Below are 17679 nucleotides of genomic sequence, written 5' to 3' on the forward strand. Positions count from 1 at the left end.
AAAAGTTCTAGCGCATTGCTTTAATGCTTGTTCAGGTTGAAGCATGTTTTGTAATGTCGGAGACGAGGCCGTTCCACCTGGTTCCATGTTATGTGTTTTTTTTTAATCCGCTAATCAGGATTGATTATGCGAGGCACAGTTCAAAAGTACGGGGCTCTCTTCCAAGTCAGGTTGTACGTTTGTGAAACTTCTTTGGTACATGCATCATGATCTACTCGTAGTGAGTATAAAAGGTTGTAAAGCGGTCCATTGGGTCAGCTGATCTGAGCGGTATAGACTTAGTATCTTCTAACCGCGTTGAAGCGACGCGCCAGGAGAGTAGCCCCAGAACTGATGTCACCCGACTGCCAAGCCCACAATTCGTATTCCACGGTTACGCTTCCACTTCAGACACCGCGCAAATGCTTCTCCTCGACATCCGACCGGCAGATAACCCAGTACGCGTCCAGTCCACATCTTCTTCATTACAAAGATATAATGTACACAACTATATCGACAAGATAAAAGAAACACGTCCAGCCAGAGCCCAAAGAACGGCCAAAAAGGATATCTGGACAGATGCCTGGGGTTTTTCGCCTATCCATCCCCTCACTCATCCTCACCCATAAGCTTAGGAAGAACCACCCGACTAAGCGCGATATACCCCCCGACGACGCAAGCCGAGCAGCCCAGTACTCCGCGACTGCTGCGCCGTCGTCGTCGCCGTCTGGCTCGCCGCGGTGGCATCGAACGCCCAGATCGCCTGGAAGCAGTGGGTATCCACCTGGGCCTTCTGGTTGTTGGCCTGGGCGTTGTAGGAGCTGTTGGCGGGGAAGAGGCCGATGATGTTGTAGAAGTATGCCTGGCGATGGTCGGGTCAGCACGTATTCATCCCCCACGCCAGCAATCGAGACGAAGAGGGAGTACCTACATCCACAGCACTTTCCAGCGTGCGCACGTTCGACGGCACGCGATCCTTGGTCGACTCATCGAGGGACTTCAGCTTGGTCGCGCTGGTCGAGAAGGCGTCCATGAGTTCGAGGAGGGATTGGACGAACTGGACCACAGTGCATTAGTACATGGTTCCTTTTTCAAGCGGGAAGCAAAGCAGCCGCTTACGTTGGAGTACCCCTCGTACACCAGCTGCTGCTCGGCCTGGTCGGCGATGACGGGGGTGTTGGTCATGAAGTTGACGTTCTGGAGGACCTCGATGACGATGGTGCTCATTTCGGCGTACACGTCCTAGACTCCGGGCAAATGATCAGACCATGTATGTGGATGGGACCTTAGGCAACCACACTAACCTGAATAGGGGAAGCGTCCGCGGTGGAATTAATCTCCAAGACCAGATCCTTGGCGGCGAAGCCTTGCTGCGCCAGCTCGTTCAGCGAATTGGCGATTTGGTCGGAGGTCAGGGCGGCGAGGGCCCAGTGCGCGCAGGCGCAGAGGGCGATGATTACAGACAGAAAGCGAGTCATTTCGGTTGTTCACGAGGAAATGAGGGACTGAGTTAGACAAATTAGTTGAAAGAGTGGATTGGTGGATGAAATCCAGGGAATGAGGAAATAAATGAATGACAGTCGTGTTGCTCTGAAAAGAGTGGCAGAACAAGCTACGACAACAGCAACAGCAATAGCAACAGCAAGTGTGGAAGGTTGAGAGAATTCAGGTGAGCAGCTCCCCTTGCCAAAAGGAAGGGCGCCTCGTATTGTTTATATATGTGCGGGGGTGACACCAATTGATCCGCTCCCCTGAATAATGCATGGACAATTTAACTAGTCTGGAATGGGGGCCCTTGACGGGCTGTGAGTCTGTGACCCCTGTTCTCCCTAGTCCGCATCGAGCTGGACGCACGGACTCATTCCGCCATTCCCCGCTGACAGCCAGCATTAGGTAAATTATGTTGTTAAGTTGTTGTTCGATTAAGTGGCATCTGCATATACGTGAGCTGCCATTCAACATCGATCAATAAAAATTATATTCAAGCAGCTAAGTCAGCTGCGAACCACAAGATAATCTAATCATACAATGCCCCATGGATGCTATGAACTCACTATAGACAGCAACATCATGCCCCGGGAAAAATGCACCCGGATATATCTTCAACGATTAGTAACCAAACAAGACAAACGAAGCCAAGACGCACGCTAGCCAGGCAAGAAGACAAGAAAATGAGATAATCTAATCACAACCACGCAGTTCAATGCAATTAAGACAATCAAGGTTTCGAAAGCTGTTCTTTGCGGTAGAAGAAGAGGCAAAGCACATTGATGGAGAGCATCAGCAACAGACACACCCAAAAGTCGGCCTTGCTCAGCCCGGCGGCCACACCCGCCGAGAAATCCGGGAAGACGTTGCCGGGGCCGAGCTTATCCGGCGCCGTGGCCCGGGCCAGGATCGTCGCCACCGACCCGACCACCTGCGCCGCCAGGAGGGTGAAGGTGACGTGGAAGCGAGTCATGGTGTTGAGGAGGATCATTCCGAATCCTGAGATGGGTTAGTTTGCGATTCTGGGGTGATTTGATGCGATTGTGGGTGGGGTAGGAAGGAGACTTACCAACACCCTGGAGACTGTCCAGCACTCCCAACCAGAGCCACAAGGCTCTTCCAAGGATGGCCCCGGCCACTGGACCTCCCGCCCAGGGGATATACGTTGCGATGTTGGAGGTAGACCACAGCATCTGCGCCCAGCGCGGGGCGCCGAGACCAATGGCGAAGATTGGAAGGAACCAGGCATGTCGTTTGGAAAGGACGTGGCAGATCCACAGGGCAGCCGCCCAGACCCCAATGAAGAAGAGGAGAACCAGCAGCACAATGTGCCACACCTTGGCGTGTTTACTGGACCAGAGGTATAGCCAATTGCGACCGTACGGAGCCGAGAGCCAGTAGTTCGAGATGAACACCATGTAGAAGAACCACTGCAAGATTGGAGATTAGAACTAGGACGGGCTGCAGAGAAAGCGGGGAGGGACATACAAGAACGATGCGACGCCGGAAGAGCGAGAGGTAGAATGTCGGTACTCGTCCGGGCGTTTGGCGGTAATACGACGGCAGGCCAAAGAACACCAAGCCTCCCAGCAGCCACAGGAAACACGCGAGACCGACGCCAATACCAAGCAATGCGTGCGGATTGGTCATGCTGAGGCTGAATCGCATGCTGCCCTCTTGGTTGAGACTCGCCATCCAACTACCCCAGTACCAGAGAAAACTGATGCAAAGCTGCTGGCTGCCTTGGATGACGGTGGCTCGGTAGATCCAGGAGCTAAGCGGCGCTCCGCCTGGACAGAGGTGTCAGATATATTGTGTCCCTTCAAACCGCAGTTGTGCATCCACATACCTTCATCTCCAAAGTTGAGAGCAAAGAAGATCGATCCGCTCGAAGAGGCAAACGAGTAGAACCCCGTTCCCACATTCTGCAGCCAGGTTTGGCTCGCACCGCCGGAGATGGGACCGGCGAGACCGACGAAGAGAAAGGCAAACCCGTACATCTGTGAATATTTAGCTTCGATGCTCTTATTCCCGACTAAACAAGAGACATACCAGGAAAGGAATGGTCAACACATAGACCGACGGCATCAGTCGGAAGGCCATCCACCATACAATCGACGACCCCAGATAGATGGATGCGAGCGCGTACAGTTTCTCTGCCGTCTCTCCGATCTGCCCATTCAGAAGCGTGATCTGATAGGAGTTCAAGGCGAGGATTTGACCCTATCGTATCCTGTCAGTCGATTGCATGAAACAAAAAGAATAGGATCGACAGTGGGAACTCACAATGGCCAGAACAATCGAATAAACAGGCCAATCGCCGATCTTCATCAACATGAACCGCTTTAACCCCGTAGGGGGCACATAGTCCTTGGGGAGGAGGAACTGGCCCGCATTCGGATCCTCCACCGGACCCATCAACCCGGGAGTCGGCGGGGGGCTGTTGTCATTGACCTTGAAGCGGAAGACCGAGGGCGACGGCGAGGGCAGCGGCGACTTGCCCAACTTGACGTCGCGGTAGCGATTGAACCAGTCCTTCTCGCTCTTCTCGAGGAATTCCTCGATGCACAGCTGGTCCTCGGAGTTCTTGCCGTTCAGGTCGGCCAGCTTCTTCTCGAACTTGTCGGCGTACTCGTTGTTGACGTCCGTGAAGAAGGGGCTGACCTTCTGGAGGTTGTAGTCCTGCTTCTCCTTGACGATGTCGTCGACACTGACGAGACTCATCATGGACAGGTTCGGTCTGCGACCCAGTAAGCCGTCTTCGGGGCCGGCGCCCAGGGTTGGGGTGCTGGCGCCCGAGTTGGCGAAGTGGGGAGGGGTGTGCGGTGCGACCGACATGTTTTCGAGCTCTTCGCCCTCGTTCTCGAAGGAGTACACCACCCGAGGTCCTGCGCGAGGGATCGAGGACAAGGGTCGACGTCTTGCTTCGGTGTCGGTGTCAGGATCGTTACTGGCCAGACTCAGGTTGGAAGGCAGGATTGCGGGCAGTGAGGGCACGCGGCTGTGGCCGGGTCGGGGTGCACCGGGTCGCAGATCGGCGTTGATCGCCCGGCTGGGCGGGCGTGAGATGGTCGAGCTGCGGGATCGGCTGTGTTCGCGACTGGTGTCGGGGCTCAACGAGAGGTGCATGTTGCGACTGCGATCGGGCACCAAGGTACTGGTGCTGGAGATTCTCCAGGAGCTGCGCTCGTTGCGCTTGGAGTGCTTCTCGTGCTTCCGGATCGAGGTGGTCTGCAGAATGCCGAGATCCTCGACCCACTGCGCTACAGGGAAGCGCTGCTTGCCGGACCGGGCGCGCATCAATGCTCGTGTCTCTTGGGAAGATCGCAGGGCATCGTTGATAGCCAGCTTGAATTGGTGGGTGAGGTGCTTGGTTGTCATCGATTCACTATACTTTGTTTAGTTGCATCGACTTGCGTAACGTGTCTGGGAGCAAGAGACTCACATCGTGAACCACCATCCAGGCATTTGTCCGAGACCACCGACGCTGTTGACACAATAGTTAGCATTGACAGTCAAACTAGGGCTGACGGTTCATGTTACCGTGATCCGACACCCAAAGCACCCTTCCGCCCAAACTCCACAGCCACCAGGCCAAAGGGTTCATCACGCGAAGGAATCAGAGCGAACTCCGCACCACTGAAAATAAACGGCGGCAAGGCCGTGAACTCCGGCTTGGAATACACGCGATCGGGGTACAGCTCCATGAGCCGGTTCAGCTTCAACGCAGCAAAGCGTCCATAGAGATCGATGACCGGCCCGATACAGATCAGCTGAACCTTGGGGTGAGCGTCAAGGATCGAGGGGAAGATATCCGCGATCAGGTCTACTCCCTTTTGCATCGACCACCGTCCAACAAAGACGAACAGCTCAGCTCCAGGGTCCACCTTGAGCCCGGCCCATTCCTGCGCCTGTCTTTTGAGCGGGGCACGGCTGGCTTCGAACTCTGCATCGATAGTCACCTCCTCCGGATTTTGATTCGCGTTATTATCCCACTCGGCGAGGTCAGAGGGGTCCGGGTTGGGAAGAGCACCGATGCTCTTGAGTCCCCAGAAGATCGGATACCGGGCGTAGGATCTCTTGCCGTATTTCTTCGAGACACCCACGGCGCCGAACCCGTTCTGGTGGATCTTGAGGTAGTTGGCCGCGCAATGGAGGAGGTTGAACACATCCCCGAACTGCACGTACTTCTTCACCACGGCCTGGTCGAGATTGAACACCTTGCACACTTCTTGGATCTGCTGGACGGTTTGCATGGGCCATAAGCCCTGGAATTCTGCATTGTGGAGGGACAGACAGCATGGGATTGTGCGAGGAAGAAGATAGAGGGGGGCGGCTGCGCCGTGGTAGTCGTTGATGTGGTAGAGGTCGATAGCAGGGAACCGCTTGATGGCTTCTGCAATGCATTGGTTCCAGGCAGAGTAGAAAATAGCGGAATCCAGGTCATCCATGCGTGCGGGGTAGGGGTCGGATTTCGACTGGGCTCGAAAGACGGGCGCGTCGAGCAGAACATACGTGATGTTGTGAAGCCGGTGGTACTGGACGTCGACTTGGTACTTGTTCCCAAGCACAGTGACGACCATGGGCTCCTGCGGATCGTCGCGGGGGTAATCCACCCCTCCCACACAGGGGACCACCCAGATCAGATCTTGGTGCGACAGGTGCTTGCCCATCAGCTGTGCCATCACTCCCAGTCCACCAATCTTGATCTTGATGGCCCAGTCCTCGATGTCGTACTCCATTGTAGCGATAAGCACGGTGCGTCGGCGGACATCCACCGTGGCACCGATGACGCTGCCGCTGTCAGACACAGACGGACTGACATTCGCGCGACCGATCGCGGCGGCATTCGCTTCGCCGTCATAAGGACGGCTCCTTTTCTGGAAGACACCGATGAGAGGTGCAAAGCTCGAGCGCTTCTCCGTGACACCGATCTGGTTGAACTTGACCTGGTAGAACGCTTTCAGGTACATGTACACCGCGCCGATTGCGGTCGAGATAGGAAGGACAGCCAACAGGATGAACAGGGCCAGCTGCACCCACCGCGACCCCGTCGGGGTGGCGTAGACCCTGAGGTCGCTGTCATCCACGGACAATTTGAAGGACAGATATGGGGATGGGGGCGGGATGGTGACGTTGAAGACATTGCTTAGCAGGGTGATAGGGGGCACCTGATCCAGCACGTTGTCGCCATCGAGATCCCCAAAGACCTGCGTCTGATCCAGCGTTCCGTCCTCGTTGATGCCCCAGGCATTGAAGGCAACCTGGACGGGCCACTCGCCCATAAAATTGATCTCCCATCGACCGGTGAGGTTGCTGAGAGTCATCTTGTTCGAGTAGCCGGCGTCGTAGCCGAACTGGTTGAACTCGCCCTCGATGAAAAGGTTGGGGAAGCGCCGCGGGGGCCTGTACTCCCACTGGCTGTCGCCGTGCTGCCAGTGGTCACTGCTCCCGGCCAGCTTGCTCCAGTACTGGGCGATGATGTGCTCCCCATCCCAGGCTTGTCGCGCAGGCCCGCTGAAGTTCTTGCTGGGGATCGAAGTGTTGAACCCGGTGTAGGTCATCCAATCACTGAACGTGGCACCAAAATCCAGCGAGTAACGCCACTTGTCTGCACCAGGGGCTTGTGGCCGCACGGATAGAGCCCCTGAATCAGAGGATGGGACTTCAAATAGGAGTGTTCGGCTGTAGTTGGCTACTTGCGGCCAGACCATGGGGTTGTCTAGCTTTCCGACGCGGAAAAGGAAGTGGTCGACGGACTAATAGATCCAGTTAGTCTCTGCACATGGTGAACGTGGGTAGTGGAGCTTGTACTCACGTTGGTGGATGAGTTTCCATTTTTTGTGGTCACATTGCTAACAGTGACCTGATGAACTCCCGGGTACACGTTCGACAAGTCGGCCTCGTAGCTGAAAACACTAGTGAGTGCACCCGGCCAACCTGCCACTTCTTTTTCCGCAAAGGATTTGCACGAGACGGAGCTGTTGTCCAGCTTGGGAATCTCGTCGTCGAGCGCCTTCGACGCGATCGTCAGCGACCTAGTGATCTCGTCACAATCCATCTCCTGGGAGAACTCAAAGCCGATCCGCACAGTGTCGCCAGCGGTGCTGTTGGGCACGAGACGCGCGTCATGTCCCGGGGTGAAGCTTGTGATGTACGGCGAAGGCTGCAGGAATTTGTTCTTCGGGACGAAGGCCTTGAAGCCCCATGCTGGCATTGTAAGGTTAGGATAACACCCATTCGGAAGCTTCGACCCTTCCAATCTGCTCATAGTCAGTAAGAGCACCAATACCCAAGTTCCCACGGGGGACTACCATACCCAAGCGTCTTTGAACTGTTGACCAGCGTGTACTCATCGAACGGCGGAAAGAGGTTCTTGACCGTGGTGCCCGCGGGGAACGGCGAGATCAACGCGTCCTTGGCGCTGCAGTTGAATTCGTGATGGACCGTTTGGTTATCGTTCGCATACAACAACCAAACACTCTGGTTGCCCTGGCCCTGGCCGTCGAAATTCTGCATGTCGGCAAAGCGCGAGCGCAGTACGCTCCACATGCCTGTCTCGGTCGGCGTCCCGTCACTACCAGGCAGATAAATGTCAAAGGTGTGGTTGGACAGCTGTTGCAGGTACCAGCCGTCGTTCAGCACGGGATAGTTCTGCCGCATCTCGAACATCAGCTTGATGAGGCCCCGCACGGGGTGCGAGGGGTCCCGGTGATCGAGGCTGACGGAGTCGTCCTCGCAGCCGGTCAGGGCGCTCTCAAACGGCATGTCGTAGTATTTGGACGCTCCGATCTTGTAGCATCCGTGCATTTGCCATGCTTGTGCGGAGGACATGGGTCCACGGCCAAAGACTATTGCAGTGTTAAGGATCAGGGCCTGCTGGACAAGAGACGAGATAGGAATGTCTTACTGTAGTTATCCGCCTGATTGTCCAGGACGTAGAAAGCCTGCTCCTCGCCCCAGGAGAGGATAGGGATTCCGGGCATGAGCAACGAGACAACGTACATTCCGAGATTCTGCTTGTGTGTGCCATTGGCGATCGCTGGCCACCGAAAGACATCCTGGTTCGTGACACCGAACAGGTGACGGGGGTCGAATTTACCGGTGATCGTGTTAACCATGTCGTTTGTCTGCACAAGACCATTCCAGGTTTCTACAAAGTTAACCGGTGGGTCGCCTTCAGCCGTGTAAACACCGTCCAACCTGAATGCAAGCAGTTGTCAACCTCAACTGGCCTCTGAAAAGAAGGAGAGGGGGACTACGAGGGAAGCGGGGACTAACCCTAAGAACCGACTCAATCCACGATACAAAGTGTAGTGAAAAGCAGCCCCGTCCAAGGCGGATCTTTCAGCCCGTCGCAAGAAAAGATCCCGGGTTGCATTGTTTGTCTTGTTGGTCATCATGAAAGCTTCCGTCATGTTGGAGATGGTTTGATTTGTCTGGTGACCGCGACCAATGTACAGCGAGCCAAAGGCGTTTCCCGCCACGATTTCCCCGGGGAGGTAGAAGTTGTCCTTGCCCACCTCCTGGGCGCATTCGCGCATCGCCTCCGACCACTCGCCCAGGGAGTCCAGGGTCACTTGCAGAGCCTTGTCCACGCGATAGCCATCGATGTCCAGCATCTGAATGGTCAGGCACGAAAAATGTTTGATCTTCGCCAGAACGTCCGGTCGCCATCCGCGCAGACGGTCCTGCACGAAGGCGAACTTGGAGATCTGCCCTTCCCATTCGGAGTAGTTGCCAAACGCCGCGACTTCGCCATACTAGAACAATAGCCATGAGGGATTAGCGCGACCTGACACCTTGAAGGCAGTAGGGAGGGTAAGGCGAGGGGGAGGATTTACCTGATCAAACTCACTATTCCGACACGAAGCACCCAGAGTTGTGGTGGTCAAGCCAGTTCCGTCATCATCCCAGAACCGCGGATACTCCCAGGGACATTCGGCCTCGACCTCGTTTCCGGGCTGGAAGTCCCAGTACCGACGATCGTACTTCCATACATAGTCATACTCGTTGGGGTTGATCGGCGCGGACCTGTTCAAGAACCCCTGAAAACCGACAAGATCGCCCATGCTGTCCCCACCACGATTAGCTGATGACACTCCAATATTTCCCGGATCTGGATCATCACACTTACGTCGCGAAGGTATTGTCGAACAGAACGTAGATGCCCCGTCGATGAGCCTCTGATATCATGGTGCGCCAGTCTTCGATCGTCCCAAAGTGATGATCCATGAGCGTCAGATCTAGAGGCGAGTATCCATCCGCACCCCAGGGCCAGTTGATGTACGGTGTGCCAGCGAGGTAGACGCCCTAAGCTTTGGTCAACTTATTCTAATCAACATTCATTCCGACGGCAGCAAGCTTACCTTGATCCCCATACCCTGAAGATAGTCGAAAGTATCGACCAGACCAAGCACGTCGCCGCCATGGCGGAACTGGTTGGAGGTCAGGATGTGTTCCCACTGCGTACCATTCGCATCGTCGTTACTCGGATCACCGTTCACGAATCTGTCGAGGAAGATGGTGTAGAAAGGGAACCGCCAGTTGTCCGGTGAGGGGTTGTAGGTGTGGCCATCCCACAGACCCGAGTAGTCGAGAGGGTCTGTCGCTGTCTGATTCTGATTGAGATTCCAGTTTACTTCTTCTTCAAGGTAGGGCAGGGATAGTGCAAGACGAGTTACCAGTGCAACGATGGCAAGGTAACGAATGATGGGGTTGAAAAGCTTCATGGCGCACAGTGAATGCCACTGCTATAGTGACATCCACGGAGCAGCACACTGTTGGAAGCCTCGAACTGCGGAGGGAAAGAAGCAAAATCTCCTAGGAACTCATACAAGCAGCAATAAATCCAGCGTGAATCAAAGAGAGTGCAAAAGGTATCTCATGGAGAAAAAGTGATAAATTGGCTGAAATATTCTCAGAAGCGCAAGATGAGCTTGCGAAGCATGTTCGCGTAGATAACGAACCCTCCGCAGCGATAAGGCGATCCATACCGTAGTCATGTACAGCCTCCATGCGCCGACACCGAGTGAGGCAGTCGAAAACAACGTCCTAATTTTAGCGGCTCTGTTGGAGGCAACAAACGCCATCTTTTCGGGGGTGGGTCTCTTCTCCAGCATGTTCGTTATCCCAACGAAATTTTCAGCTGAGAGACAACCACGCCACCTTGCTCGGGCCTCGACACCCAGGTTCCAGGCCCAAAAGAGACGCCTCATGTCTCGTATGGACTGGATCTGACATGCATCGAATATAGGTCACTTGGAGTGGTCGAAATGGGCTGGCCGAGTGTACGAGGTGGGTCTGTATCAGTTGCTCCTCGCCCATTCCGGCGGGGAGATCCTCCTTACAGCTCATGCACCGGACAACCCATGGGGAGGAAGAGAGGGGAGGGGAAAGGATGATTCATGCAAGTCGATACAGGTATATATTGATATATGTTCAACATCGAAGCTTGAAGGGTTCTACGATGGTGTTCATCATACTGAGTTGGAAATGGCTGCAAGGGCAAATTTTCCCATCCGACAAGTCATATATCTCTAACCCGCGGATCGGCGAGAAAACCATCAATGGGACCGTCAGTACGGAGTACCCCGTACACAGTATGTACGGGGAGTACGGGAGGAGTCAGTGAAATGTATGCCCGACCGGCTAGCACGCCCTCAATGAAACACGTCATAGGCGATAACTTAACTTCACCAACTAACGAAGTTGACTTAGCTGATGCTGATACATGGCCTTTTGCGGACAAAGGAAGCGAGCCAAGGAGAAAAGCCCAGAACACAGGATCGGATGGAGAGATAGTCCGGGTTCCAGGTTGTGATTTGTGATAGCTAACTAGGGCAGATAAGGAGCCGACTGTCCCGTCGCGGGAATGGCGGGATTTTCCCAAGATTGGCAGTGCCGGGGAACGAAGAGAACCTTGAGGACAGTAACTGAAGTTGACTATCTGACAGTCGTCTTCTGTCTTGTATCTGGGCTGCCGATCGGGCTCGATGACAGGCTCAGGGCAGACAGAGCTGGTCAACGGGCCGATCCACTCTTCGTTACCGGTTAATACCACGTCGAATACCAATACCTGTATTCCGAATACTCTGTACCCTTCCCGTCCCTTGGGCCAAGATCCTAGGATAATCCAATCTAAAAGCAATCTAATGATCAACATTATTGACTTAGCCAACTGGGACTAATAATTAAGGTATCAATCCTAGGCTGCTAGAATACCAACGTAGCGGTCGCATATATGAGATCTGGTACTCCGTACTCCGTAGATAATGAACTTATATGACTTGATCACCTAGTCACTTAATTTGCGTAGGGCAACTACAGAGTAGAGCATTGCCGACTCCCTCCATCATTCTAACCCCCATACTCTTTCTTTCTCACCGAGTTGGTTATGCTAACGTCACCGATGATGAGCGGGCGGTGGTGGAGAAGGGCGTTGATGGTTGCAGCCACTTTGGCGGACTGGACAGTAAGGGTTGAGGCCGCCTCCAGAGATCAATGGCTCGGTCGCTCCGTCTACCAAATTGTTACCGATCGCTTTGCTCGAACCGACAACTCAACCACCGCCGCTTGTGATGCAGCACAAGGCAATTACTGTGGGGGCTCGTTCCGCGGCATCATCAACAAGCTCGATTATATCCAGGAACTCGGCTTCGATGCAATCTGGATCTCTCCGGCACAAAGCCAAATATCAGAACGAACCGCAGATCTTTCAGGTACGCTCAGGAAACCATGCAACTGTCCCATGGGACTGTGAATCTGCTCCTCAAGACTAACCTAGTCGTCTTCACGGATAACAGCATACCATGGCTACTGGCCCAACGACCTCTATTCCATCAACTCCCACTTCGGTACCTCCAATGACCTCAAAGCTTTATCCTCGGCCTTGCACAGGCGTGGGATGGTGAGTGACCATGGCCATAAACCCGAAAATGTCAGACAAGACTGAAAAAAGCGAATAATAGTACTTGATGCTGGATGTCGTGGTCGGGGATATGGCCTGGGCGGGGAATTCCACCACGGTCGACTACAGCACGTTCAACCCTTTCAACGATCGGAAATATTTCCACGACTACAAACTACTCTCTTCGGACCCCACAAATGACACTTGTGTTTTGGATGTGGGTTTCTCTCTACGATGGTTGCAGGGGATGTGCTAAAAATGGGCATTAGTGCTGGATGGGAGACAATATTGTCTCGCTCCCAGATCTGCGAAATGAGGACGAGCAGGTTCAGCGCATGCTGGGCACTTGGGTCTCGGAGCTGGTCTCAAACTACTCTGGTGAGTTCTATGTTTCATGTGGTGTCTATGATTTTCTCAATAACACCTGTGTGGGTAGTCGATGGGCTGCGTATCGACAGCGTCTTGAACATTGACCCCGACTTTTTCTCGAGCTTCAACAAATCCGCGGGAGTTTTCCTTTTTGGCGAAGGTGCGACAAAGACTGCAGCAGACATTTGTCCACTGCAGTCTGATCTAAACGGACTGCTGAATTATCCGTTGTGAGTACACACACCGATATGTATTCGCAGAAGGAGTGTTGATTTATTTCAGGTATTATATCCTCACCAACGCCTTCAATACGACACATGGCGACCTGAGCGCCATTTTCCAGTCTATTGACTACACCAAGTCACTGTGCACGGTGAGAGTTGGCTGACCCCTGAAATGGTAATCTGAAACTAACTATTGGCAGGACGTTCTGGCCCTGGGAACGTTCACATCGAATCAGGATGTCCCTCGCTTTGGCTCGTATACTTCGGACATATCCGTAAGTTTATTCACAGCCCCCAGTGTGAGGGTGAGCCTACCTAGTCTAATCTTGTGGCCGTCGAATAGCTTGCTCGCAATATTCTCACCATCAGCATGCTGGCAGACGGTATACCCATTCGTATGTTCTTGTTCCAGCTCTCTCTCCACCTACACAACCAGTCCGAAGTACTAAGCGAGTCAACGCAGTCTATTACGGTGAAGAGCAGCACCTATCGGGGGCATTTAACCCGGTGAATCGTGAGGCTCTCTGGCGCACGAACTACTCGATGGATTCGACCTCCCTCCCGTCGCTCGTCCAATCGCTGAACCGCATTCGATCATATGCCAGCGGGGATGGCAAACAGTACACGCTCAAGTCGCAGGCTGGGCGTGACTATCTCTCGTACCTGTCCTTGCCGATCTACAACTCGACCAACATTCTGGCCATCCGCAAGGGCTTCGCTGGCAATCAGGTTGTGAGCGTCGTATCTAACCTGGGAGCCAAGCCCGCCACCAAAGCCACCACCAAATTCACCCTGGGCGCCGACGGCACGGGTTTCCAATCCCGACAGAACGTGACGGAGATCCTTTCTTGCAAAACATTTGTCACCGATGCCAGCGGCAATCTCACGGTTGACCTCAGCTCGGATGGCGGTCCTCGGGTGTACTATCCCACTGACAGCCTGAAGAAGAGCAGCAATATCTGTAAGGATGAATCCTCAACCGGAACCTCGAGTAGCTCGTCAGCCTCGTCAGCAAGCCCCTCGTCCTCCACCGGGGCTCAGTCTTCCTTATTCGGTCTGTCGAGGGAGATAAGGACGATGCTGGTGACGGCAGCCATGGCCACCTCTTACTTAGTCATCTAATCCTGTCAACTGCCCCTCCTTCATCATTCCCTCCTTTGATTCTTTTTCCCCTTTCTTTCTTTTTTTTCTTTTTTTCTTCTTCTTTGTCGATTTGCCGTGTTGGTCTTATTATTAGATGGTCGAGATTCTGCCTTCACGAAGACAGACTACATTTGAGTTTGCTGCTATAATACAATAATTCACTACGCTATAAGACATTAATTCAAGTCTGGGCGCAGTTTTCTGTTTCTCATTGCTTTGTCAATTTGGACCTCGTCGTCCGTAGCAGCGATAGTTTTTGCAGTGTGTGGCTCTGCAACGCATCCACGCTTGTTGAGAGTCCTTAAGCATGTCCTTCAACAGCATGCCTCTATTTCACACGCAACGTCATACATTTGTATGATTGTATGACTATCTCGGGATTTCCGACCGTGCCCAAGCTTCCAAATTTCCGTGGGTCGCCCTGAGTGTCGGGCACAGCCACCAGCTCCCATCGGCTTCGGTTGCCCCAGTTTACAAACCACGGCAGTTTGTTTGACAGTTGGCGCAGACACTGACTTGGCCAATGTCATTTCGAAGGGAAATCTTACCGTCAGGACGGGCTATATATTACAGACGTGACAGAACGATACACACAAAAATAGAATAACAAACTTGATAGCCTCGATTCCCAAGCCTTATCGGCACCGCCGGATTGGAGACTTGCCTTTCTTAGCGCCGCCCTAGCGCTGACATCAGAAGAACCCTGGTTAGTGCAAAGCTTGAGTCCTTTTTATCGGTAAGGGTAATTTACCCCATCTGATTGGGAAGATATTGTGGAATCATCCCAACACAGCATGACAGATCACTGATTCAGTCATCGATCCTTTTAGTCCCCGTTTGTTGTCATTGACGTGGGCACCGGGATGGCGATTGCGTGACTATTCGCCTCTGCTTCAGTCTCCACAGGCGAGGCTCAGCTCGTACTGGAGATCACCTCGTATTGCTGCTCCCTGCTCTCTAAGGCCCAGACAATCTGCGTGTCTCATTCTGTCGGGCTTCAACTGGATTGAAGGGTGTTGACAGTTTGAGTGTTTTCTTCCAGGAGGTACAGATAGCCATCAGCACACTGCACAAGTATTATCTGCTGTATATATAGTTGTATTCCTGGCAAATCGTGAGACGTTCTCTGTAGCTTGACTAGCCAGCATACTCTGTCGTTGTTGCTTCAAAATGCGTTACTCCTTCACACTCGCTTCTTTGGGCCTGATCTCCTCAGCTCTGGCCATCACCATCACTACTCCGTCATCAGATACGGAATGGGACTTTTCCACCCCGAAAACCATCAAGTTTACCAGCGACTCCAGTGATCCTGAGTATATCAGTATCATCCTGCGCAATGAAGATGGCTCCTTTCAGACCAAGTTGGCGGACAACGTGAAGACCTCCGAGGGGGAATACACCACTCAACCCAACCCTAGCATTTCCAACGGGTATGTAGCCTTAGCCGAGAAACATCGTGATTCTCGCCAAGATTGGAATCGCTGAGTTGACTTTGCCTTCGTGGTACCTTAGAGATGACTACGAGATCCAGATCATTGATTCATCAGGGCAGCTCGCCGTAAGCCCGGTGTTCACAGTCGAGAAGGGTGCTTCGAACGATGGTACAACGTCCTCATCCTCATCCTCCTCATCTTCTTCTTCCTCATCCTCATCGACCACTTCATCGTCCTCAACGTCCACCTCCACCACCTCTACCACCTCCACTACTTCCTCTACATCCAGTGAGACCACTTCTACCTCAATCACCACCACCACCACCACTACTCCAGGATCGTCGACACCTGCGTCGTCGATCACACCTTTGTCTTCTTTAGGCAAGACCATACTTCACACACAGCTGCAAGATGACCATACTAACCTGGCTGCTGTTTCCGTCACAGGTACGAGTACCGCGGCTTCGTCGAAGGCTACGATCACTACCGCATCCTTGGCGTCCAGCTCCAACTCGACCAGCACTACCGCGACTGCCGCCGCGCAGCAGTCGGTCGGTGCCGCGGCGTCTACCGCCGGGACTACCAAGGGGGCGCTGGCTCTGCTGGGTGCGGTGGTCGCGCTCTTCTACGCCTGACGCTGATGAGATGCAAGATTATTGAAGCGTGCATGCATGCGCTCATCTCCGTGCTACGGGCGAAGGGGGTTGAAGGACTAGGCTATTACGATCGCGGATTCTGTTATGCTTCACACGGTAGTTTCGATAGACAGTTAGCAAATTGAACATGTTACCATACCGGTGGTCTATGCATCATAAGCCTCAAATTATTGCCAGAATACTTTGATGTACCCCTACGAAGGGGAGTGTTAATTCCTCGATATATTGGCTTGGTTGACTGCGGGGTGTTGGCTACTTTTGATCGCGTAGTACCCTATCTTGCTCAAATCTGCGATACTGCGGAAGAGTCCCCATGTATCACTCCCCTTGTACGACATCGCCCTTCGCAGCGGTTCAAGGTTCATTGAGATTTTATTGCAGAGATATTGCATCGCGGTGTCTTCGGTACTGGACGACAACGGGGTAATAGGTAGCTCTTTCCTACCACGTACAGAGCAGGATGTTTCGATTTCCATTCGATCGGCCGTGGGGGTATCTAGATAGTCGATGAATTACCTAAATCTTTTTACTTCTTTTTTCTCAGCATCCAACCCGCGCGGAAAATGAGATTTGTAACCCATTGAGGGGGATTCCACAGAAGCGGGACCAGCGTGCATAAGTGCACCTGCAGTTTCTCCCACTATCCGGAATTCCTCCGCACACCGCAACTCCTCTTCCTCTAAGCTCAAAAGTTTTCGGTCCTTCAAAGAAGGTTCTTCGGAGATGCAAAGCTTCATCGGTATGTTGGTTGAAACATGCATATTCTACTGGCGAGATTTTGTGATGTCACTTGGTCAGACCTATCGATCCTGGAGCGGCGATATACATCTCACCGCTTTGCGAGCTTTTGCTGATTACGGCCATGTCTTACCTGGTGAGATATGTCAGCTCGTCTGAGTTGCCTATCTCGATAATAACGTTTGCTGACGACAGACAATTTAGAAGCAGAAAGTACCTTCACATCTTACGGTTAGAACTAGCTGCTGTGATCGCATGCCGAAATATGGATAGTGAGCCGAACGGTCGCCGAAAGCCGTCTGACCCTGGTGCTGGGCACACGCCAAGACTAATCAGTTAAGAGAATCCATGAGCCCTCTGGAAGCGCGTGGATTAAGGCATGGTGATTGCTAAATATAAAGAGCAGAAGCAAGGTAGACTCCGTCTTCTGAGACAGCTTCTGAAGTTGGCAACCGCCGCGGATTTTCTGCTTGGACACCGCCTTGATGCGGTCGGGTGCCTTTTTTCCATGCGGACTGCTGCTTGGGAACCTGCGTCAAGAGCCACCTTCCCCTCATCATTATTGGAATTCATTCGCTCATCAGCAGCCACCGTAGAATTCGGCAAGTTGGTCCTGGTCCTGCTTCAGACTTCTGCGGTGCACTGCCAGGTCGGAACTCAAAACAGCAGCACCATTTGTGAGGTTTTCCGCTGCCAAGACGCCCGCTGCTGATGATGGAGGAGTCAATTTGACCTGCCTG

The 17679-nt window shown here is 53.2% G+C and overlaps 4 protein-coding genes across 4 annotated transcripts; 2 read left to right on the top strand and 2 right to left on the bottom strand.

The window, feature by feature from the left end:
- Window positions 1-244: 244 nt before the first annotated feature.
- Window positions 245-1692, bottom strand: BO95DRAFT_439196 (uncharacterized protein). Its single transcript, XM_025585681.1, has 4 exons — window positions 1284-1692; window positions 1099-1221; window positions 911-1036; window positions 245-841 (listed from the first exon to the last, which is right to left on the bottom strand). Exons 1-4 carry the CDS (start codon window positions 1455-1457, stop codon window positions 629-631), a joined length of 636 nt encoding a protein of 211 aa, XP_025446083.1. The 5' UTR covers window positions 1458-1692; the 3' UTR covers window positions 245-628.
- Window positions 1693-1977: 285 nt separating this feature from the next.
- On the bottom strand, window positions 1978-10369 carry BO95DRAFT_511370 (alpha-1,3-glucan synthase). Its single transcript, XM_025591432.1, has 15 exons — window positions 9837-10369; window positions 9605-9780; window positions 9312-9540; window positions 8749-9230; window positions 8378-8670; window positions 7787-8318; window positions 7286-7730; window positions 5011-7226; window positions 4913-4954; window positions 3754-4855; window positions 3520-3690; window positions 3317-3467; window positions 2956-3257; window positions 2537-2897; window positions 1978-2466 (listed from the first exon to the last, which is right to left on the bottom strand). Exons 1-15 carry the CDS (start codon window positions 10197-10199, stop codon window positions 2198-2200), a joined length of 7134 nt encoding a protein of 2377 aa, XP_025446084.1. The 5' UTR covers window positions 10200-10369; the 3' UTR covers window positions 1978-2197.
- Window positions 10370-11759: 1390 nt separating this feature from the next.
- Window positions 11760-14456, top strand: BO95DRAFT_479248 (alpha-amylase). The gene is made up of 9 exons (XM_025590097.1): window positions 11760-12188; window positions 12273-12376; window positions 12438-12593; window positions 12646-12754; window positions 12813-12975; window positions 13028-13118; window positions 13170-13244; window positions 13313-13364; window positions 13406-14456. Exons 1-9 carry the CDS (start codon window positions 11864-11866, stop codon window positions 14089-14091), a joined length of 1761 nt encoding a protein of 586 aa, XP_025446085.1. The 5' UTR covers window positions 11760-11863; the 3' UTR covers window positions 14092-14456.
- A 452-nt stretch (window positions 14457-14908) lies between these two features.
- On the top strand, window positions 14909-16338 carry BO95DRAFT_439202 (GPI anchored serine-threonine rich family protein). The gene is made up of 3 exons (XM_025585682.1): window positions 14909-15542; window positions 15625-15713; window positions 15993-16338. The coding sequence occupies exons 1-3, from the start codon at window positions 15283-15285 to the stop codon at window positions 16178-16180; spliced, it is 537 nt and encodes a 178-aa protein (XP_025446086.1). The 5' UTR covers window positions 14909-15282; the 3' UTR covers window positions 16181-16338.
- Window positions 16339-17679: the final 1341 nt, after the last annotated feature.

This window comes from Aspergillus brunneoviolaceus, assembly GCF_003184695.1.
Source record: "Aspergillus brunneoviolaceus CBS 621.78 unplaced genomic scaffold BO95scaffold_8, whole genome shotgun sequence".
In the NCBI taxonomy this organism is placed as follows: domain Eukaryota; kingdom Fungi; phylum Ascomycota; class Eurotiomycetes; order Eurotiales; family Aspergillaceae; genus Aspergillus; species Aspergillus brunneoviolaceus.

Coding starts and splice junctions, on each gene's coding strand:
- BO95DRAFT_439196 (XM_025585681.1), bottom strand. CDS start 1,457: ATGACTCGCTTTCTGTCTGTAATCATCGCCCTCTGCGCCTGCGCGCAC. Junction 1,222..1,283: donor CGGACGCTTCCCCTATTCAG/GTTAGTGTGGTT, acceptor CCCGGAGTCTAG/GACGTGTACGCCGAAATGAG. Junction 842..910: donor CGCTGGAAAGTGCTGTGGAT/GTAGGTACTCCC, acceptor GACCATCGCCAG/GCATACTTCTACAACATCAT.
- BO95DRAFT_511370 (XM_025591432.1), bottom strand. CDS start 10,199: ATGAAGCTTTTCAACCCCATCATTCGTTACCTTGCCATCGTTGCACTG. Junction 9,231..9,311: donor GGAATAGTGAGTTTGATCAG/GTAAATCCTCCC, acceptor CTATTGTTCTAG/TATGGCGAAGTCGCGGCGTT. Junction 2,898..2,955: donor TCCGGCGTCGCATCGTTCTT/GTATGTCCCTCC, acceptor CCAATCTTGCAG/TGGTTCTTCTACATGGTGTT.
- BO95DRAFT_479248 (XM_025590097.1), top strand. CDS start 11,864: ATGCTAACGTCACCGATGATGAGCGGGCGGTGGTGGAGAAGGGCGTTG. Junction 12,594..12,645: donor ATGACACTTGTGTTTTGGAT/GTGGGTTTCTCT, acceptor AATGGGCATTAG/TGCTGGATGGGAGACAATAT. Junction 12,976..13,027: donor GGACTGCTGAATTATCCGTT/GTGAGTACACAC, acceptor GATTTATTTCAG/GTATTATATCCTCACCAACG.
- BO95DRAFT_439202 (XM_025585682.1), top strand. CDS start 15,283: ATGCGTTACTCCTTCACACTCGCTTCTTTGGGCCTGATCTCCTCAGCT. Junction 15,543..15,624: donor AACCCTAGCATTTCCAACGG/GTATGTAGCCTT, acceptor GTGGTACCTTAG/AGATGACTACGAGATCCAGA. Junction 15,714..15,992: donor GAAGGGTGCTTCGAACGATG/GTACAACGTCCT, acceptor TTTCCGTCACAG/GTACGAGTACCGCGGCTTCG.